General features: G+C 39.6%; 1 protein-coding gene across 2 annotated transcripts in view; it reads left to right on the plus strand.

The window, feature by feature from the left end:
• The window catches only part of Heca (HECA ribonucleoprotein granule regulator), a 53,945-nt gene extending 32,315 nt beyond the window's left edge, over window positions 1-21,630 (plus strand). For both annotated transcript variants that reach the window (XM_085688769.2, XM_085688771.2), the window contains exons 2-4: window positions 6,318-7,358; window positions 13,442-13,596; window positions 17,764-21,630. In XM_085688769.2, coding sequence (XP_085544895.1) covers window positions 6,318-7,358; window positions 13,442-13,596; window positions 17,764-17,928 — 1,361 coding nt within the window. In that variant the 3' untranslated portion in view covers window positions 17,929-21,630. The remainder of the gene's footprint in view (window positions 1-6,317; window positions 7,359-13,441; window positions 13,597-17,763) is intronic.
• Window positions 21,631-23,370: the final 1,740 nt, after the last annotated feature.

A 23,370-nucleotide genomic window follows, 5' to 3' on the forward strand; every position in this document is an offset into this window, starting at 1 on the left:
ACTATACGCCCTCTGAATGTGGTGACGGTTGTGTGTCTCGGGCACACTAGTAGCTTTGGGACGAGGACTTATTCTAGTGTAACATGAGGGCCTGCTTGTTGGGGTTTCTGGCCTCCCACCAGGTCCTATAGCTGTTTAACGCCAAAGAAAATCATACAGAGGTCTCCATAAGTTATAAACTGATTGGCCCATTAGCTCAAGCTTCTCGTTAACTCTTGTAACTTCTATTAGCCCATTATTCTAGTATATGTTAGCCACATGGCTCGGTACCTTTTTCAGTGGGGCATTTCCCATTTTACTTCTTCCGTGGTCTGGGCAGGACTGGGGAAAGAGCTTCCTTCCTGGAATACTCCTATTCTCATTGCCCCACCTCTACTTCCTGTCTGGTTTTTCTGCCTATACTTCCTGCCTGGCTATCAGCCAATCAACGTTTATTTAAGATATAATTGACAGAATATGATTGTCCCGCGCCACCCTAGTGCTTGGATTGGCATTTTGAAGCCCATTCTCTTTGGAGGGATACCTTGCTCAGTCTAGATACAGTGGGGAGGGCCTTGGTTCTGCTTCATAGTGTTGTGACAGACTTTGTTGACTCCCCATGGGAAGCCTTACCCACTCTGAGGAGTGAATGGGAGGTGGGGTGGAGGAAGGTCGGGGGAGCAGGAGGAGAGGAGGGAGTGGTAACAGAAATTGGTATGTAAAATGAGAAAAGACTGTTTTAAAATAAAAAAAAGAATTAGGGGTTTTAAGTGGCACATGCCTTTAATGTCAGCACCTACAGAAGCAGGCTTATCTCTTAAGTTTGAGGCCTGCCTTGGTCTGTGTATCAAGTTCCTAGATAACCAGGGCTACATAGTGAGACCCTGTCTCAAGACAACAAAAAAAGGGATTTAATGATGTAACTAATTGTAGATATGATTTAGGATGCTATTGGTGCTGTTTTCTTCACGTCACATAATCTTTTCCTAGATGTTTTTGTTAGGAAATAGTGTGGCATCACCCACTTATTTAATTTCTAAGCACTTACTATATCCTAAATCCAAAATAGAAAAAATGGGAAATACAGTTTGACAGTTTGCATTTAGTTGGGGAACTAGCCACACATGTATAAAATTATGGTAGAAATAATAGAAAATAATACACAATATAATGGAACTTCGCAGTTTATAAAGTTTACTACATACATCTGAGTTGAATAGGCAGCTATTTTTATATTCACAGATGGAAAATGGCTTGCTGTAGGCTCAGAAGAATTACCACATGTACTTTATCTTTCATACTTTTTTCTGTTGCCTGTCTGGGGGGAACAGGGAAAGAGGAGACTACATGAGAGGTGAGGGCACAAATGTGAGTCTCTGGGCTGTTCCTGATGTGTTCTTCCTTTTACTATTTCTAAGTCACCTTATTGCTTAACCTCCTGCCTTCCTTCAGTCTTCACTCTGAATTTAGAGGTATGTCATAGAGTGAGGTGTCTGCTGAATGTATTACTCAATGTCAAGCAGGCTCTTGACTTTGTTTTTGCAGTCTAGCTACAAGGCCACATTTCAGTGATATGCAGACATGCAGGACTGACGAGAAGGAGGGGTGACTATATTAGCTTCTCATTGCCCTAGTTAAATACCTAAGGCAGGCTACTTAGGAAGATTTTGTTTATTTAACTTACATATTTGGGGGTTCCAGGCACAGTATCTGCATGGGCCTAGTTCTGTGCAGGGTCCTTATGGCTGTATCACATTATAGTATATGAAAATGGAATAGATAGTACAGGAACAGGTCATTACTCACTTAGGTTACTGTAATTAACATTTCAGAGTTATTCCTAACTGAAGATAACATCAAGAAAGAGAGCAACCCAGTGACCATACGCTTGCTTCAGAGACCAGAGTTTCTTCCAAGGACATAGTTCCCATTAGGCCCCACCTCTTATTGATACCATATTCTCTCATGTTGTTGTAATGGGAACCAAGCACCCAACTATGTCCACACTATAGCAGGGACTTTCAGCTTAGAAACTTGAAGGTAAAAAGCAGGTGAGACTAACTGTGATGAGAGATGGTGTTAGAGAGACAGGATGTGTAGGCAGAGCTGTGGACTTCAGTCTGTGTGTATTGAGCTCTTTGTACAAGTTTCTGACTCTTCTGACTTCAAAGATCTGTTATGTAGGAGGTGCTTGATGCTCAGATTTAAGTATATCTATCTGCTGTTTGGAATGATATAAATATAATTGCCCCTTATTAGTCTGTTTTTTTAAGGTAGCATTCTGAATATTGTGAATTAAGAAATCAATAGCCACCCTTAGTTAATTCTGAGTACATATATCTAGGTTAGTACTATTCTGTTTCAGAGATATGAAGAATTAAAGTTCAAACCAACTGAATTTTGTTTAGTTGACTAACATTTTTTAAGGACACAGTCCATGTGACTTAGATTACTCAATAGGAACCATTCTTGTAATTTTTTCATTGTGCTCTAGTATATTTGGCTCTTTTTCCATATAGGATCACAGCCTTTCTGCTTTTGTCATGTGTGAGTGTACATGCCATTTTCTTTTAATGAAACTTTATTCAGTCCCTGATTGTAAATGAGTAGCAAAATTACAGTTATGAAGTAGCAATGAAAATGATTTTATGGTTGGGGGTCACCACAGCTTGAGGAACTGTATTAAAGGGTCATAGTATTAGGAAGGTTAGAAATGCTACTGGCATTTAGAGATGCAGGCATTCTGGTGGCAGAATTAATACTATGACTTGCTCTCTTGTACAAAATGAGATATAGACGAATGAAGATTAAGATTTAGAGTCCTCGGAGGCAGCTGGAGAAACCACAGTAGTCATTTAGAACTATTTTTTTCTGAGGCCCTGCCATCCCACACTGAAGGAGGTAATTGGAATGCAGGAGTCATAGCTAGTATTTGCACAGACAGGCTTTAAGGGTCTATCTACCTGTGCTGCTGTATTTTGTCGGGTGGTGTATTGGTTACTCAGTGGGCAGTGGTGAGCTTGCAAAGGTTTCTGAGGAGGTATGAGTTCTCATTGCTTGTTCCCTGTGTTAGGTTTTCAAGCTGCTGAGTTCTGAGTTCCTGAAAATGCTTGGTCCTCAGCCTTCATTGCCCTCTGTTCCATTCCCATTCTCTTTTCTTCCCCTTGTGTCTACACTCAAGTTTCCTGGAGATTTATCTGCACACAGTCACTACACTTGTGTCTTGCCCACCATTTTTCTCTTACACATGCTTCTAGACACTACAAGGATAGTTATCTCAGGAATGGCAGTGCTTGGTTCCCTACTCCTTCTATGAGCTTCTGACTTTACCTTATCTTTTCTCAACCAGTCATTTTTCCCTCCAGGGACTATCTGGAAATGTCTGAAGACATTCTGAGCTTTAAAATGGAGGGAAGAAATGTTACTGGTAACAATGAGGTGAGAGGCATTAGAGGTGAGAAGAATGTAGCTAAATACCTTATAGCACAGGGTAGCTCCTACCTCAGGAATTATCTAGTTCCCAAATTGTCAGTACTGCAGATGCTCTGAAATACTGGTCTTGTTCAAGGATATAACACTAATCTCCGTTCTTAAGTATTTTCCATGACTGATTTGACATAATTTTCTCTTGACTTGTCTTACAGTAAATTCTGTTTCTGCTTTACTGTTCTCTGTAGCAGACTTGCTTGTCACAATTCTCTTCCCAATCCATTTTTTATGTTTATGCTTCATACTCTCTTTCCATGTTTCTTGGGTCTCAGGAATTTAACCTGCATCTCTGAATGTGTGATTCCATCTGTACTCAATTTTTGAACTCACCTGGACTCTGGTCATACCCATTACACAGGTACTTCCTGCTCATCAGGTCCCAAATAGGGAAGTCAGTCAGATCATTGCTCTTCTGTGTTTCCTGCACTGACAGATATGTGACACTGCTCCCTAAGTTCAGGCTTTTACCTGATCAACGCACTTCTTTCTGTCTGCCCCAAGTACCACAGTACCACCACTGAAGGTCTGGAATCTAAAACAACTTTTAAGTCTCATAGTGCTTCCTTGCATCATATTTACAGCAGATGTGTTTTAAATACCTCTGTATAGCACTTGGACCCTTTTGGATCAAGCCCAATGATTTCCAGTTGGGTAGACCTGGGGGTGCAGCACACTGGTAGAGCACGTACCTAATATGGAGCAAGGCCTGGAATCCAGCCCCAATAGACCATCCCCAGATCATAGGAAGTTGAGGTGGGTGGGGTTATACAGGTCAAATGCTCAGGACACGTAATATACTCTATAAAGAAGTGTCCAGATGCCAGTAGTGCCCTTGTTAAGCAATAGTAAATTTTGCTTTTAGTTTTACTTAGGGAAGTGAAGAGAGAAATGCTGAGCACTAATCCTGGCAGGAGACTAAAGAGGAACAGCATGGAAATACAGACTGGAACTTAAGGGGAATTAATAAATTATGTTAAAAACTGTAGAAGTGCAAAGAGACCACTTGGGCTAGCCTGTTGCTTTGTTGTTTGGTGTGCTAGTCTTTTCTGGGCAGGTAATCACACTTAGCCTCTGCACACATAACTGGCAGCTGCTAGTGTGGGCCTGTGGCATCATGTCTTCTTCCTTGGCATGGCCAGAACTATGTCTATTCAGTTCTTGCCTTGCTAGATTCTTAATTTCCCACTTTGGAAACATGTTTTGCTAATTTTACTACCTCTTGCTTTAGAGCTTCAGCTAACACCTTAAAAAACTTCTTTGACAAATAAAAATGCCATAACTGTATAGAAAGATTTCCATTCATGGTAATAACAGTAGTAAGCTTTATATGCTAGGTACTGTGAACTCTCTAAGCATTAGTTCTCACTAAAAACTATAGCCTGTGTTATATAAATTTAAACACACACACACACACAATATACACATTTTTAAAAGTATACCATCCCACTTTCTTGGGGCTAGTATTCTTTGGAATTGAGACTTACCCATTTGTCTCTTTCCCCACTTTAAAAAATAAATATTATTTTTTAGGGCAGATTGGAACAAAATTGAAAATACAGTTAATGTGCATGTACTTTCTATTTTCACCCCTAAATTGAGCCTCTCGCCCCACCGTCAGTTTTTGCACACAAACTGTGTCTTGAGCCTCTGTTGATACATAGCAGCACTCAGTTCTAAAGCTAGGTTTTAGGGTTCACTGCTGGTGTTTGTGTGCTGTGGATTTTGATAAGGGTACAATGATACACAGTTTCTGTCGCGGTATATCGTAACAGAGTAGCTGCACTGTCCTAGAAACACTTTCATCCTTCTCCTCTTCTCTGGTGACCCCGATCTTGTTAATGTCTTCGTCACAGGTGGTCTTGATGATTTTAAAAGGCATATTCTAAGTCCAGGTGCTAGGTAGTTGTTGAGAAGCTGTAGGAATCTGGTGTCTGTCAGTCTCCATGCCAACATATACCTCTTAAGAAATGGTCCTGCTTTGTTACTATGTTTTCTTCACTTCTGGGAACCTGCTAGCTGTTTGGACTCTGCATGGGTAATGTGTGTAAGACTGCAGAAGTACTTCTCTGTTGCTTTCTGTCTGAATACTATAAGAGAATGATTGTTTTCAGCCAGGTAGTGGTGGTGCACACCTTTAATTCTAGCACTCGGGAGGCAGAGGCAAGTGGACCTCTGAGTTCCAGACCAGCCTGATCTACAAGAGCCAGTTCCAGGACAGGTTCCAAAGCTACAGAGAAGCCCTGTCTCAAATATTAAAAAAAAAAAGAGGAGGGGGGAGAATATGGTTTTTTTTTTTTTTTCACATCTGGACAGTGGAATTCTGTTTAGGCCAATAGTTAGTTTGCTCAGACATCCTGCCATTAGTATCTGATGACTATAGAAGAAAAGTTGAGATGAGACTAGTTTATTTTCTCAATGCTATTTGCTGTTCAGGACAATCTAAAACCCCTGATAAAGCATTTAGAGACACCGCCAGAACTGGTTGGTTTAGTAGCTTCATATTAATTCCTATCTGTACTGTAGTGACTCATTTTTAAATGAACTGTGGAACTGCCTGTTATTATACCCACATCTTGAGAAAACTTTATACTGCACTGTCAGAAGGCCTGGAACACAGTTGATCTATGAAGGATTTGAGTTTCTTGAAACTTACCAGTATGTTTTTCAGCAGATATTCAATAATAGAAAATAAATTCCTTTGAGACAGCATCATATTAGAAGAAAGTGATGAATGTTTCTGAATCTGCCTGGTGTTTGTTCTAGTAGTTATAACTGACATGAATTGGCCAACAGTGATAGATTGGCGTCTTCATATTCTATGTACTGACTCTCCTTTATTCTTCTTTTAGAAGCTCCTTGTGCCACGCCCCTGATCTGCAGCTTTGGGAGGCCAGTGGACCTGGAAAAGGATGACTACCAGAAGGTGGTGTGTAACAACGAGCACTGCCCATGCAGCACTTGGATGCACCTGCAGTGCTTCTATGAGTGGGAGAGCAGCATCCTGGTGCAGTTCAACTGCATTGGCAGGGCCCGCAGCTGGAATGAGAAGCAGTGCCGCCAGAACATGTGGACCAAGAAAGGCTACGACCTGGCTTTCCGCTTCTGCTCCTGCCGCTGTGGGCAGGGCCACTTAAAAAAGGACACAGACTGGTACCAGGTAAAGCGGATGCAAGATGAAAAAAAGAAGAAGTCTGGGTCAGAGAAGAACTCAACAAGGCCTCCAGGGGAGGCTGGGGAGGAGGCAAAAAAGTGCAGACCCTTGAACAAGTCCCAGAAAGGCCTGAACCATGACCTTCCCCGGCGGCATTCCATGGACAGGCAGAACTCCCAGGAAAAAACAGTTAATGCTGCAGCCTATGGGGCCCGCTCCCCCTGTGGCTCCCCTGGCCAATCCCCACCCTCTGGTTACTCTATCCTCTCCCCAGCCCACTTTAGTGGTCCCCGCTCCTCCAGATACCTTGGGGAATTCTTAAAGAATGCCATTCATCTTGAGCCTCACAAAAAGACCATGCCTGGGAGCCATGTGTTCAGAAATGCCCACTTTGATTACAGTTCGGCTGGGCTGTCTGTACACAGAGGAGGACACTTTGACACCCCTGTACAGTTCCTGCGGCGATTAGACCTCTCTGAACTCCTTGCTCACATCCCCAGGCATAAGCTGAACACTTTCCATGTTCGGATGGAAGATGACGCCCAAGTGGGCCAAGGCGAGGATCTACGGAAGTTCATTCTTGCAGCCCTCAGTGCCAGCCACAGAAATGTTGTAAACTGCGCTTTGTGCCACCGGGCACTTCCTGTGTTTGAACAGTTCCCACTAGTGGATGGAACTCTGTTCTTAAGCCCCTCAAGACATGATGAGATTGAATATGATGTTCCTTGTCACCTTCAAGGTATAGGTGTTGATTCACCTTGCCTGCTTTCTGTTTGTTAACACCCAAAAAGCAAACAAAATGGAATTGCATTTTTTAAAATTTAATTACAACTGACATATTTTTGTTCTAGCCAAGGGCTAGGTAACATGAATATTTCAGCTTCACCCAGTGGGTTGGTGGTTTTTGTACTCTGATGTCACTGTACTGGGTACAGGTGGTCTGTTGGGTAATTTTATGTCTTTGTTGTGTGCTAATTTGAAGAAAGGACCACTAATATTTAGCTTTTCACAACAAAGTAAAAATTTAGAGAAGGAATTACATTATTCTCTTTGCTGTGAAATGGTTTGAATTCTTTAATGTGCCTAGCAGGCTGTGATCCTTGTAAACTGGGGAAGCGGGAAACAAGAAGGGCCCGAATGACTTCTTAATTGAATTAATTTTAAAAATGTGAAAGATAAGACTATTGATAGCATCAAAAGGAAAACGGGGGATGATTGAAAGTCCAGGCATGACCTTGGTTAAGGGAGTGTAGTGGTTAGCTTATATGTTTGACAAAGACTTGAGCACATTTTAGTTATAAATTGAATGGCAAAGAGTTGGTCAGTATAGGTGTGAAATTAAAACTTCCAAAAGGAAGAAATGCATGATAATATGAGTTTATAACTTTAACAGAATGCTACAGAGTCAGATAAAAACGACTCCTGCCTTCTTCCCTTTAAACCCTGCTGTTTCCACCCCCAGAGCCAAACACTTAGAAATGCTAACTGATTCTTCAAGGCTTTTGACATCAGGATTTTAAATAGTTATTTTCATTTTCCAGTTTTAGATACTGTCTTCTGCCTATACTGGGTTTAAGGTGGATGACTACATATCTCCCTCAGGATAGATCCCTAGTGTTTATGCTGTTAGTGGTGTTGAACCAAGATATATACTCCCATTATAGAAACAGTCTTGTCAAGGGCACTGTTTTAAATGAAAGTTCTTTTCTTCATGTTTCCACTGCCTTAAATTTTTAATTTTGTTTTGGGAGGCAAAGATCTTGCTGTGTAGCCCAGGATGGCTGCAGAATCATAGTTCCCTGAGAACTGATGCATTAAGAGCTAACTGTTGGTGTAGAATCTGAAGGGTCAAGTGCCTGAGAGTGGTGGTTTTATTTTTTGTTTTGTTTTAACTTTGGAAGGTTGCTCTCTTTCAGCAGCTTTGTAAACCACTTCTACACACTTAACATAATTTTTGAAATTTTTTTCTTCTGTAAACATCTCTATTCTGCCTGGAGCACTCAGGACCATAGTGTTCTGAAATCCCACCATCATGTGGCTCCTCAGCCCCTCCTGCCTTCATATATAGTCTCTGGCAAGACATTCAAAACCCTAGTTATTTTGAAAACCACTACATAATTCTGTTGACTTATAGTTGCTACAGTACAGTGAGACATTAAAACTTTTACTCCTAACTGTAAGTAGTTGTGTGTCCTTTAACCAGCTTTTTCTCACTCACCTCATCCTCCCTCCCTTTCCTAGCCTTAGGTAGCCATTGTTCTTACTTCTTTACTCCTATCAGTACCTTTACAGCCACAACTATGTGAATCACATGATATTAGTCTGACCTTGGAATATTTTTATTACTTAACACAATGTACAGGTTTATCCATTTTATGGCAGTATGACTTGTTGTGTGGCTTTTTACTCTTTTGGTGGTGCTTACCACACAACTCTCAAATAAATCACATGGAGTCTTATTAGTTTTGAATTCCTGGCCTTAGCTTGGCTTCTCCTCTTCCTCCTCCTCTTCTTCTTTTTTTTTTTGCCAGCTTTTCTTAACAATTATTCTGACTTACCTTTTGCCTCTGGGCTTTTCTCTTTCTTCATTTGGTATATCTTACTTTGTTTCTTTCTCCGTGACTTGCTGTGTAGCTAGGTGGTTGGCCCCTGATGTCCTCCTTTTCTGGTTCTCTCATTGCTCTTTTTCAGAGAGTATTTATATTCTCTGCTTGCTAGCCCCACCTATCCTTGTTCCTGCCTCGCTAGTGACCGTTCATCTCTTTATTAGGACTATCAAGTGATTTAGACAGGCACAATAACACAGCTTCACAGAATTAAAGAAATGCAGCATAAACAAAAATCACACCTGAAAATAATATTCCCAACAATGATTAAATTTCTTTTATGGCTAAATATGTGTATATATGTATACATACAAGAGTATTTTCTCTGCTCATTTGATGGACTCTGAGTTTGAGTCCATAGCTGTTATGAGTATTGCTGCAATGACTGTGGGAGTCCAAGTACTTCTGACATACTGATTTCATTTCCTTTGGCTGAATACCCGTAGTCTAATTTCTGGATCATATGGTATTCTAATTAAAATTATTTACATATTCTATTGTTATTGTTAGGTAACTCATATTTTTGTTTATTTATTTTTGAAAGATGATCTTACTATGTATGTAGCCTTGGCTGGCTGGAACTGGCTCTATAGATCAGGCTCGCCTCGACCTCAGAGATATTAGCCTAGCTCTGCCTCCAGAGTGCTGGAGTTAAAGATGTGAGCTACTATGCCTGGCTCAAATTTTAATTTTTTAAGGGAGTTCTGCTGTTTTCTGTCATGATTGTACTACATCCCATTGGTAGTGGGTGAGGATTCACCATGAACTTACTCAAATGGATGACGCTGGAAGACATAATTAAATGAAATAAGCCAAGCACAGAAAGACAAAAACCATACGATCCATATGATCTCATTCAGCTGTAAACTCAAAACCAACTGATTTCAAAACTATAGTACTGAATAGTGCTCTGCTAAGACTGGAAAGAGTAGGGGACACCATTCGCAGGGTAAGAAAGAATGGTCATTGACAAACACAGTTATATGGGAGTTAGATTTCTTCCTGTTTTATAGAGGTGGAATTTGTGTTTTTGTGTTTATTGAGCACAACTGCTAGTAATTTTAGGGAGAAATGGGTAGAAACACTTTTATTTCCACACCTTAAAACTTGGGCCATACTTTATAAAAATGAATTAGGGTACTTATGATGGACATACTTATTTTTATGTCCACCAAGTATATGTTTGTCAGTCATACTTAGCAGATGTACTAGATGAAGTCATCAGTGTGTAATCTTGGTATATAAAATGATTTTATAAAATGTAGCTGACTGTCCTAAACCCGAGGCTCTGACTAATAGCATCACACATGGAATTAGTAACTAGCCATACACATTGTGTAATCCTTTACATTGAGCATTCTGAGATTTCCAAGGAAGAAAGGGCCACTTGGGTTTGGATCTTCAGGAGGCAGTATGAAGGCAGTGTGAGGGATGGTGGCTAAAAGAAAACCAATTAGGTTGTGATCAGGAGATGAAGAGAACTGTTTGGTTGGAAATGTTATAGAGTAAAAAATGAGTAGGAGATGTGGAGAGCAGGCTGGGGTGAGGCAGGAGCATTCCTTTCAAGCTATTGTAGAAACCCTTTGCCATGTGATTATGAATTGAGAGCTTTTTCAGCATTTAAAAAAACAAACCTTTAATAATATACCCCAAAAATGTTGCTCAAAAGGTTTGGGACCTATAGTCAGGGTTGAAACTTTGTCACATCTATATGCATAAAGATGAGAAGCTACTGTCTGAGATAGAATTAGAAAGAAGAGATAGCTGCAGGAGGCTTTTTAGGGAAATCGCTGGTTTGGAGTGTCTTGACTATAAAAAAAAAAAAAAGGCTCTTCTTTAGTTCACCTTGATTCCAGACCAGATAAATGTTGCTTTCACAGGCAGGAGTAGGTAAGATTGGGGAAAGGCCCATTTTAATGGAAAAGAAGGGGAGAGTATTTCAACATGTTTAGTTAATTTTCTGTGGCGATATCTAGCAAGCACTGTTAGAAACAAGCATTTGGGGTGAACACGTGTGAGCTTATTTTTAACATCGGTGGCTAAATCTTGGCAATAAAAGTCCTCAGTGAAAAGGAAAGAGGAAGTGACTATGATAAAGCTCAAGACTAAATCCTGAGGGCGTTGATCAGGGAGGGGATGGAGAAAGGCAAAAATTAGATAGGCCAGCCTGTCAGTATGCACACTGGTATACACAGAGATAATGGTGGTGGTCAGTGCACTCTACAGGGTACTGACAAACTTCTGGTTTTCAAATCTGTAGTCGGAGTTTAATGAATACTAGAGAAGTCACCAGTAACACACCATATATATATATATATATATATATATATATATATATATATATATATATATATTAGCATGGGTCGGTGTTTCTGTTGCTGTACCTCAGAAGTCTGAGTGATCTTATTTATAGCAAGCTCTTATCCCAACCACGCTTTTAAAGCATTTTCAGTTCCAGCAGAATGACCACATTCTTGGGCATGGAATTCCTCAGTTCAGTTAATTATATGTTGCTGAGATGTTTACTGTGTTCACTAGATTGTTATTCCCTTGCTCTGCCCTTTACTCCTTCTGGTCCTCCCCAGCTCTGCTTCCAACCCCTTCTCTCTGATTCAGGAAATGGTTTTGTTTGGTCTTCATAAGTAAGATGGTCTAGTTTTTGTATCATATGTCGTTGTCCCATTAGGACTCTGCTTACATAATCTTTCCTATGGTTCAGAAATTCTCTGGATAGGACTTGGTGGAATGGTAATGGAAAATAAATCCAGAAACTAAGTTTTGACTCAGGTTTCCTAAGAGCTGGCTCCTTATTTTCATTGTAAGCTTTCACAAGCTACCCAGGCTCTTTACTCTTCTGTCTCTCCTGTTTGAAATGATAATAGCAATCATTGCAAATGCAATGGAAAGCTTCCCTTTATGGACCACTAGGTGTCCTTGCAGTAAAAAACGAGGAGAGCTGCTCTTTGCAAGTAGAAGGTCTTACTGTTGGTAGTGAACAGCACATTCTGAGTAAGGTCCACTGTGCAGTATTCTGGGGTGCTATTCCCTGTTCTCATCCATGTTCTAGAGTTCTCTCTGTTCTCAGCCGTGTTCTAGAGTTCTCTCTGTTCTCAGCTGTATTCTGGAGTGCTCTCTGTTCTCAGCCGTGTTCTGGAGTGCTCTTTGTTCTCATCCATGTTCTAGAGTGCTCTCTGTTCTCAGCCGTGTTCTGGAGTGCTCTATGTTCCCAGCCGTGTTCTAGAGTGCTCTCTGTTCTCAGCCATGTTCTAGAGTGCTCTCTGTTCTCATCCATGTTCTAGAGTGCTCTCTGTTCTCAACCGTGTTCTGAAGTGCTCCCTGTTCTCAGCCATGTTCTAGAGTGCTCTCTGTTCTCAGCCGTGTTCTAGAGTGCTCTCTGTTCTCAGCTGTGTTCTGAAGTGCTCTCTGTTTTCAGCAGTGTTGCTGTTACATATTGCCCAAGGAAGATCCTGGACATGCTGACTAATTATCTGAACCTTTACCTTTTTCATATAATTGGATGGCCTGTTCCCTTTATAAACATTAAGTCCTAGTGAAGGAATGAAGCTATGACTTTCAAAAACCCAGTAAATAATATTTTGGACTCCAGGTCCTTGATGAACAATGAAGGAATGAAGTTGTGACTTTAAAAGTCCAGTAGACTTTGGACTTCTAACGTATCACAAATAATATGTAATTCTAGTTCCTAAATTAACTGCGGTGATAGCTGGGCAGTTTTGGAAATGAGGACAGTTAACATAGTAATTATGGTTATGGTAAAATTCTGGGCTGACAATACAAAGTCAGATGTTTTTCAATGAATATTTTGTGGCTTACAACTCATCAGGCCAGTGGTGTTGGTTCATTGTATGCTGCACTTAGACTCTGGAGAAGCCTGGTGATTCCAGGCTGGTTATAAGCATGTGAATTTATTGTTTGTATTTGGATGGACAGACAATGTAAGCACATTTTAGAAAAGTAAATTAAAGCAAGTGTCTATTTTGAATAAATTTGAATTTGTGATCTTGATAGCAATAATTCACTGTTACCCTAACAGGACTGCTTAAGGATATATGATGAAACCATCTGCCTTACTTTTCATATTTATTCAAATGATAAAATGTTTGCTTTTTATTTTTTATGAGGGCATTTGTATGGCCACTGGAGATGAAGATGCTTTCTGCTATAGCCACCTTCAGCCTGTGCTTTCTGTGTGCAGGGAGACTCATGCATCTGTATGCAGTGTGTGTAGACTGTCTGGAAGGGGTTCACAAGATCATCTGCATCAAATGCAAGTCCCGGTGGGATGGCAGCTGGCACCAGCTGGGCACCATGTACACCTACGACATCCTGGCTGCCTCTCCCTGCTGTCAGGTTGGTATCAACTGGGAAGTGAGGGTGCAGTGGTTGACACTGGCCTTCTGCCACCAAGGTACTTTAGAGAGTTAAAGGCTGCCTGGTGGTTACTTTGAGGAAGATGTGAGGGCTTGGAGAAGGTACTTCTAAGTGTGAAGAATAATTCAAGTGCCTTAGTTGTTATCGTGTAGAATATTATGTAGTCAGAGAGATATGCACAGTAATAGACTTGGAGTATTTTCCATCTGTTATGTCAGAAAAAAATGTTACAAAACTTACCTTGCTCCTATTTTTTATTTTTTAAAATAATAATAAATAAATATAGATAGATAATAATAAATAAATAACTCTTATTTATTTTTTAAAACAATCTTTTCCCACTTTTCATATTAATCTCAGTTGCCTCTCCCTCCTGTCCCCATACCTGCCACCCATCCATTCCTGAGAGAGTGTAAGACTTACTACCATGGGGAGTCAACAAAGTCTGTCCCATCACTTTGAGGCAGGGCCAAGGCCCTCACCCCTGTATCTAGACTGAGTGTGGTATCCCTCCAAAGAGAATGAGCTCCAAAAAGCCAGTTCAAGCACTAGGGATAAATTTTGGTCCCACTGCCAGTGGCCCTACAGACTGCCAAGCCACACAGCTGTCACCCATATTCAGAGGGCTTATTTTGGTCCTACACAAGTTGCCTCACTGTCTGTTTGGAGTCAGGGAGCTCCCACTAGCTCAGGTCAAGTATTTCTGTGGGTATCCACATCATAGTCTTGACCCCTTTTCTTGTATTATTGATCCTCCCTCTCTTTGAGTGAACTCAAGGAGCTCAGCCCAGTTCTAGCTGTGGATCTTGCTTCCATTTCTAACTAAGCATTAAGTCTCTGCTGAGCTCTGCAGCTGCTCAGGTGGCCTGGGGATTAGATTTCTGTGCATGGTTTCTTTAGTTTTCTTTTTGTTTGCTTGCTTGTAATTTTCTCATTTTGTGTGAGTAATTTGTATTACATTTGCATCAAAAGGTTATAATTTACACTGAAAAAGAAAGTTTTACTTTTTACAACAGACCAAATTTTCCTCTTGCTTACTTTCTGTGAGAGTTGGCAAAACCCAACCCTCTCATTCTTGAGTTTTGTGAGATTGCCAGAAAAATTTATAATTCTTAAAGTGCTAGAAAAGCAGCATTCTTCTCTGACTCTTAGGAGCACCTGTGGAATAACTGTCAGAAGGAAAGGAGGAACGGGTTGACACAAACCTTATTAAATAAGAAACTAAGAAGACAAAAATCCCCAGGAATACCTGAATTTATTATTCCTCATGCTTGAGGAAGAACTTATTACATAATTCCCTGGTAGGCGTACCTGGGTAGCAGGGACATTTTCTCCTATGACCACTTTTTTTCAGTAGATACCAGTTTCTGTTGAGTTCACAGGCTGGCAGAGATAGTAGTTCAACTGTTTGTTTGTTTGTTTATTTTGGATAAAGGCTGACTAGTTTTCTGCTCTTGTGGTATACTGACTACATTTTCAGACTCAAGGTTATCTTTGAAAATGAGTTACCGTAATCTTCTAGTTAATCACTGTCATGTTTTATGGTTACTGCTGTGTCTTAGTGCCCTCTCCTAAGATGAAACTAAAAGAAGTGTCACCTTTCTCTACATATCTGTGATGTAGCAGGAAGGAAGTGAACAAAACTCATGGCACCTTAGTGTTGCATGGGACCTTGCTGAGCTCACCCAGCCTTCTGAGTTGTTGCTTATAATGGATGACTCAAATTTTTGATTGTTTTGCCCAGATCATAACTTGTGTCACAGCTGTGACTAAAACCTGTGATTCCTATTCTGATCTTCTTTCTACTATATGTTGAAAGGCCATGGGATTTTCATATCTTCAAATAGAAATATGCAATGACATCCCGCCCACCAGTCCTCTAGTATTATTGAAGGGGTGTGGTCGATCGGTAGTTAAAAATTAACCAGACTAGCTTAATAGAAAAGATTTAGCTTTAATAAACAGAAGAACGAAAAACTTACAAAACCAGGGTTCCAAGGATCCGAGAATGCAGGTGGCAAAAAGGAAGCGGCAAGCACACTTAGATCTTTTGTTTTGTGTGGCCCCAGGGGGACACACCCTAAGCAGAATGTGATTGGCTGAGGTTCCCCATCATCTCCCCCTTTGTCTAAACAAGACTTGAACTAAATCCAATACAACTATATACAGTAGGAACAGATACCAAATATAACAAACAATATTAAGCCAGAAACATATAACAAAAGTTTTACTAAGGAGTCTAAATAATGTAGAGGGTAACTACACAGCAGATAGTGACTGAACTGCCTTTGAAATTTCCTGCTTCATGGAAATGTCTGCTGGAAACTATGGGCCTGAAGGCTGAAGATGGATGCCCCAACGGTACAAAAAAACTTTGGGTGACTTTCGCTGTGTCCAGACAGCAAGATGTCTCTTTTATTTCTAGAGTTTGGAAGTTGCTTATTTCTTGTTTACTTAGGTAGTATTATATCCTTCTGGAGTCTTTGATGGAGTTGAAGAATGGTTAGTTATAATTATAGTTTTCCTTAATTATGATAAAAGATGAAATAGATATAAATATTGTAACTGTAATTCTTGCTTGACAACTGTTTTGTTGTATGTAATTTTACTATGTTAAAGTGAAAGCCTTTCTTTTTTTGTTTAAACAGAAAGAGGGGAAATGGTGTAGGTGGGTCTTCTGTATTTCTGTTGCTTTCATTGGTTAATTAATAAAGAAAGTGCTTGACCTGATAGGTCAGAACATAGGTGGGTGGAGTAGACAGAACAGAATGCTGGTAGAAAGGCAATGAGGCAGACACTATAGCTTTTCTCTCCAAGATGGACGCAGGTTAAGATCCTTCCTGGTAAGCCACCACCTCATTGTGCTACACAGATTATTAGAAATGGGTTAATCAAGATGTGAGAGTTAGCCAATAAGAGGCTGGAGGTAATGGGCCAGACAGTGTTTAAAAGAATACAGTTTCCATGTAATTATTTTGGGTAAAGCTAGCTAGGAGCCGGGCTGCAGCCCGCCGCTCCCACCACTACAGTATATACTGCATATTTACTCATTAAATATAAGCTGATATATGCCAAGACTATATTTTCTGGTCCCCCTAACTGAAATGGAAATGGAAAACCTGTTTGATTACTCTTTATTATTAATCATTTGAAAGTATTCACTGTGTGGATATACTAGTAGGCGCTACAAAGATTCCAGGTGAGTCTGAGGCAAAAATAACAATAATTGGTTATCAGAAAGGAAGAAAGGAATAACAGGTTAAAGAGAACATTATACTCAAGACTCAGAGAGGAATGAAGTAGCTAAACGGGAGTTCATTTTAGGTTGCAGAAAGATAGTCCGTGTATTGCTGAAATGTGCGCTGTGGAACACATTTAGTTTAAATCCCAGCTGTTCTGTTCTGCTTTCTGTTTTCTTGGGCATGGTATTTATCACTGTGTGCCCCTTTTCGTCATCTGAAATGCAGATTATACTCCCTCACGGGAATGCTTTGAGGACAAATTTGTTAGCACATTTTTAGGAAGGATCTAAATTAAGATTGTTTGATCTGTAATTTCTGCCTATCCATTTCACTCCCAGATCTATTATGAAGGGCTCAGGATTGTGCTGTTAGAGGCCCAGGCCTAGGTGAAGATGTCGCATGCTAGTGAGTTCCAGCAGTCTCAAGATATACAGAGCACTCCTGCCTAGATTGCCAATTTTGATTGGATATTTTTGAGAAATTTTATTTTTATATAAAATAAAGCAATGTTACCTGGAGTCAAATGAAAGTGTATATGAGCTTTTGAAATAAACCTGAACTCTTCAGGAAAGTTTTCATTGTAGGTTTGAGTTCAGGGAGCCAGTTTCAGCCATTTGCTTAAAATCCAGGGGATTGGTGGTTGCTGTTAGGTAACTGGTGGAGATGATCAGGTAGTCTCTCGTTGATAGGCACCTCATATTAATAGAGAACCTGGGAGACTGTCATCTTTAGAAGAATGATAATAAACACCAGAATGTGTATCTTAGATGTGCATACCCTGGATTCTGTTAATAATGGAGATGCTTCTCTGAATTTCAGTCAGTTCCCAGCACTTTGATCAGATGGTTTTAGACGAGTATTGTGAAGCCAGTGACACTGTGATTCATGATGTCTGTTTCTCCAGGCCCGTCTGAACTGCAAGCACTGTGGCAAGCCTGTGATCGACGTACGGATCGGAATGCAGTACTTCTCTGAGTACAGCAATGTCCAGCAGTGTCCACACTGTGGGAACCTGGACTACCATTTTGTGAAGCCATTCTCCTCCTTCAAAGTTCTTGAAGCTTATTGATGAAAGCTTTGCTTTAGTAATAGCTATTTTATTGATATTATTACTTTACTACATATCTTTTATAGGGGAGCATTCTGTGACATTAATTTCTTTTCTAATTTAAAACAGAGTTTACTTTGTATATTTGTGCCACTAAAATGAGGGCTGCCCCTTGTCCTGTCTTAATTCCCAAATGTTGGTGTGTGGTTAAGACTGGAGTGCAAATGGGAAATTGGGCAGATTTTGGTTGGTAGGATTTCAGTCTCCTGCAGAATCTCTGATGCAGTACTAAGGTAGTAGGAAGGATGGGTGCCATTTAGGTGTGGGATTCTGTGATGAAACTGATGGTGTGGTGGGAGTTGGGAGGAAGCTTTTTCTAATGTTAGCTCTCTTGAGTTACCCTCTGTCAGATGTTTGGGCCTTGGGAGAAATAAGTGACAAATGAATGTAAGTCTGAACCTGGACAGCCAGTACTGCATTAGGCTACCTGAACTCTGTTCTTCAGTTCAGGTTGAGGTGCAGTTTACTCCCACTGATAGGCGATTTGAGAATAGTTCTGAGTGCTTTCTTTGACAATTTGTATAATTTAACAGTTTTCATACCGGAAATAATATCCAAATTATATGACACTTGAAAACTGTTGCTGTTGTAAATGTTTTAGGTGAGCTGAATATAACAGGTCTTGTGAAGTGAAATTGGAAATGATGCACACTGAATTAAGGAGGGCAGAAAGGCAGAACGTGGTTTTTTGGATCGTGCCTCTAGAAGCTGGTCAGAGAACCTACAGAAAATTTGCACATGCTGTAGGTTTGGTGGGCATTGTTTAGAGATTGCATTGCTGAAGCAGTTGCTTGATATCCAGATCTTCTCAGAGGCAAACTTCTAGCCTAACTGCTGTGCTCCAGAACCAGTCATGCTACACTTCTCATTGTATCTACTGCCACATTAGCCCATTTAATACTGAGTTCTCAAAATCAGAGTTGACCTAGGAAGGAAGGGGAAATTGGTTAGAATGATGAAGAACAGTTTTTATTCTTTTAAAAGTATGTTTTCATTTTGGTAGCAGTAATGCAAAGAGCATATTTGAAAATAGATCATCCTAAAGATTTCCATGATTCCTCACTGTTCCTTAAAAAGAAAAGTTGCATACGGAACACCAGGTATTCCGGAATTCACTGGAACTTGGATACTTAAATGTGAAGATATTCCTCATAGAATTAGAATTAGAGAATTACTTCTCATGAAGGAATTTGGTGATTTCAAGTATGATACAGAAATATACATTGAAAGAGTACTAAAATAATTGTCTTCTGGATAGGCAAATTTGGGGTTCGTGTAAATATTTTATATCACTTGGTTTATGCCATCCCAGGGGATTTTCTTTTCATAATTGTCTAAACATTATTGCCAATGAGTTTTACATTCTACAGAAGTCTTGGTGTTTAATTTTAAACAAGAGCATTTAAGAACCTATGCTAAACTAAGATTTTTTGTTAGTTGGTTTGTTACTTCTGGCTTTGTGTTTGATGATCTGAAAAGTTTCATAATCTGCAAGAAATGCTCAAGTTGCATAGGACAAACAATAGTCATTATCGATCAGATGGTGTTTAATACAACTACGTTAGATCTATAGGACATAATATTTGCAAATTTGTCTTTGATTCACAAAGCTGTAATTATGAGTTAGCTGTCTTCCTATGAATCTGTTGTACACTCAAGTTTAAAACTTTGGTAAGTTTCTATTCAAATTCCGTATTTGTCTTCATGTTTGTTCCTGATTTTTAGAATAAATAAAATACTTGTAATGCTGTTCTTTAACCTATTGACATTTTCTAGTAAAACTACATTATTGTTCTGAAGTCAACCTGTGTTTTGCACCCAGTGAGTTCTTTAGTTTGAAAAAACAAACAAAAAACCAAAACTGTGGAACTGTAAGCCACATTTTATTCTTGCTCCTTAGTTTGTTTTCTGACCCCTACATAAAGAAGTTTCACTATAATTGGATAACATTTGCTTTTGATGTTATGTTGATAATAAAACGAGGACTATAGATGTGTGTAGTTATATACAAAGAGAAACATAAGCCCCATACTCTAATACTTTTCATTTGCTATATTGTTGATTAATTATAATTTTGTCTGAAAAGGAAAATTTGGCTGATTTAAAGAGTAAAATAAAGTTGACTGTACAATCCTTGCTTTGTAGGTAAATTTTACTTTGGAAATCTGCTGACCTTAATGTTTTCACCAAACTTTGCCAGAATACATTGGTTAGAATTGGAATGTGTCAAGAAAGATCACCACCATTTTTGTTGTAGTTGCAATATTAAAGGGCTTCAGTTGTTGTCTGAGGTTTCTGTCCTGCCTAATTCTGCAGTTATTCATTCCCAAAGAATCACACAGAGGTCTACATCAATTATAAGCTAATTGGCCCAGTATCTCAGGCTCTACTTATTAACTAATCCTTATAATTTATATTAACCCATAATTTTTGTCTGTGTGGGCCATGTGCCTTGGTACCTTTTTCGCGAGGCAGTAACATCTGGCTTTCTCTGCGGCTGGGTCATGACTGGAGACTGAGCTTCCCTCTTCCCAGAATTCTCCTGTTCTCATTGTCCCACCTCTATTTCCTGCCTGGTCGCCCTGCCTATACTTCCTGCCTGGCTACTGGCCAATCAGCATTTTATTAAAAATAATACAAATGACAGGATAAATGGCCATTGTTCCACAGCATTCAGTCATCCAGGAGATCTAACTTCTGTTTTTCTCATGAGTAGTGTCTAGTAATTTGTAGTTTTGAGATTGACTAATAATCTAAAGTGATTTTTATCTAATTTAACACTTCGAGTCATTTATTTTTAAAGAGTTCCATACTTTGAACAACTAAAACTTGTCTGCTTCCGTTTTGAGAGAAGCTAATTTCTGATCATTTTCTCTTCAGGCCTTCTCAACTCTCCTTTTTCATCTGATCACACAGTCACATCAAAAACACTTGGTAACAGTGATTTTATATCTTTAAAGGTAGACTTTATTCCATGAAATGAAGGGATGAGTGAATTGTTTTCTGATTTACAAAGGACTTTTTTCAGCATTCTTTAATTTCCAATTTTTGTAAAAATGGGTTCATTTTTCTAAGTAAAGAAAATTTTCATACCTTTTTGGGAAAAAATTAACTTATGACAGAAGAATATTATATGTTTAAATGCTAAAACTTAACATATTGATTCATAACTTGCTAGACTACCTTCCTGAGTCCTTCATATTATCTTACAGTACCAGTGCTAACTGTGTAGTCTGCACTGTGCCTGTTTTCTAACTTGTTTTGTTTTCTTTTTAATCTTTTGAAGCACTTATTGAGTAGTTTCAGTTGAAAGATCAGGGAAGAGGTGAGGAGAAAGCACTTTTGTTTAGGGTGTGAGTCCCATAACAGAATGCTGCCTAGCTCAGTTCATCGTCATACTTGTTGACTTTATTATTTTTCCAGGTAATGAAAAGAAAATATAATGAATGGACACCATGAAAACCAGCTCAAAAATATGTTGTCTGTAAAGACTTTTTTGTCAAAATGTTTGGATTGCACTTTTGAGGGAAGCCAGTGTAAATACTTAAAGAATGTTGATAAAATTGAAGCATTTGGGTTATGGAATTGTGTGGTGTTAAAGGGTTTCTGTATGTGAAAGGTATGTATTAAGAATAATAAAATTTTAGAAATGTTGAACTTTAATGTGTTACTAGATTTTGTTGGAATTTTTGAAAAATGGGGTTTTTGATAAGAAAAGATAGTAGAGAAGTAGGAATAGTCTCAAGATTTAATATATATATATACTTAATATATATATACATATATATATATATGTATTTATATCTAGAAAGCCATTCCAAAGTACTACTGCAACTAATAAAAACTATAAATTCTGGGCTAGTGAGGTGGCTCAGCAGGTAAATGTAGGAGGAGGGCCTGCTTGTTAGTCCCAGCCATCCAGCTAGCTTAGCCCCGAAATAACCACAGAAATTGTATTTATTAAAACAGTAGTTGGCCCATTAGCTCTATCTTCTTACTGGCTAACTCTTATATTTAACCCATTTCTATTAATCTGTATATTGTCATGTTGCAGTGACTTACTGGCAAAGATTCGGCATGTAGGACTCTGGCGGCTCCATGGTGTCTCCCCTGCTCTGCCCTTCTTTCTCTCAGCATTCAGTTCTGTCTTCCCTGTCTATCCAAGTTCTGCCCTATCAACAGGCCAAGGAAGTTTCTTTATTCATTAATTATAATGACAGCACACAGAGACTCCCACATCAGGTAAAGGTACCCACTACCAAATTTAACAACCTGAGTTTTATCCCCAGAACCCACATGGTGGAAGGAGAGATGAACTCCAAAAAGTTGTCCTCTTACCAGAACATGTATGTTGTTGTGCATGCACACATGTGGTAGATAAATGTAAAAAAAGGGGGGGGGGAACCACAATTACAGGTTCTTCACTGCTTACAAGTGTATATCGCATGTAAGTTTCCTTTGCAACACAATAATAGCAAATCAGCCTTCCCTTTGTTTCATGTGGGCAATATAAAATTATTGTTCTGTTTACAAAGAATTTTGTGGTGTAGAGAGTGTTAAAAAATTGAAAGAGTATGGCTTTGATGCACTCCATATCCATAGATACTGTCTTAGTGTTCTGTTGCTGTGAAGAGGAACCATGACCAAGGCAACTTTTATAAAGGAAAGCATTTAATTGGGGCTGGTTTACAGCTTCAGAGATTTACTCCATTATCATCATGGGGGGCATAATTGCAGGCAGGCAGGAAGGCAGGCAGGCAGGCAGGCAGGCAGGCAGGCAGGCACTAGAACTGTAGCTGAGAGCTTTACAGCCTTATCTGCCTGCAGGCAGGGAGAAAGAAAGAGCTAAGACTGGGCCTGGCATGGACTTTTGAAACCTCAAAGTCCACCCCTAGTGACACTGTTGTTCCTCCAACAGGGCCACACTTCTAATCCTTCTGTTTCTTTCAAACAGGTCTACTCTCTGATGACTAATCATTTAAATATATGAGCCTATGGATACCATTCTTTTTCACATCACCACAGATATGTAGTCAAAACTTAAAGTTCTCTTGGTTTTTCCAGAATGCTAGTTCTAACTACAAAACATGCTTTATGTCTTCATCAGCATGATTTGATGAGATTAACCCAGAAGTCTCAGAAAGAATGTGTAACAGCCAGTAATACAAGACGGCAAAATCCTTATGCTCTGTGAAAGATGCTGCTGATGGCTTTGAGTAGCCTTCCCACACTTCCCCTTTGAGCCTTTGTAGGTTTCAGGTGCTGTGATTTCTACTGCGTGGAACTGCTGTCAGCAAAGTGCCATTGCAGCGTGGGAAAGCTCTGCTCTTAACGCCAGTGGTTGCCCTCAGTGGTTTCCAGCTTAAATCTTGCCTGCTGTCTTGATTTAAACTTGACAAATTC

Source organism: Myodes glareolus, chromosome 1 (assembly GCF_982192425.1).
Source record: "Myodes glareolus chromosome 1, mMyoGla1.1, whole genome shotgun sequence".
Taxonomy (NCBI): domain Eukaryota; kingdom Metazoa; phylum Chordata; class Mammalia; order Rodentia; family Cricetidae; genus Myodes; species Myodes glareolus.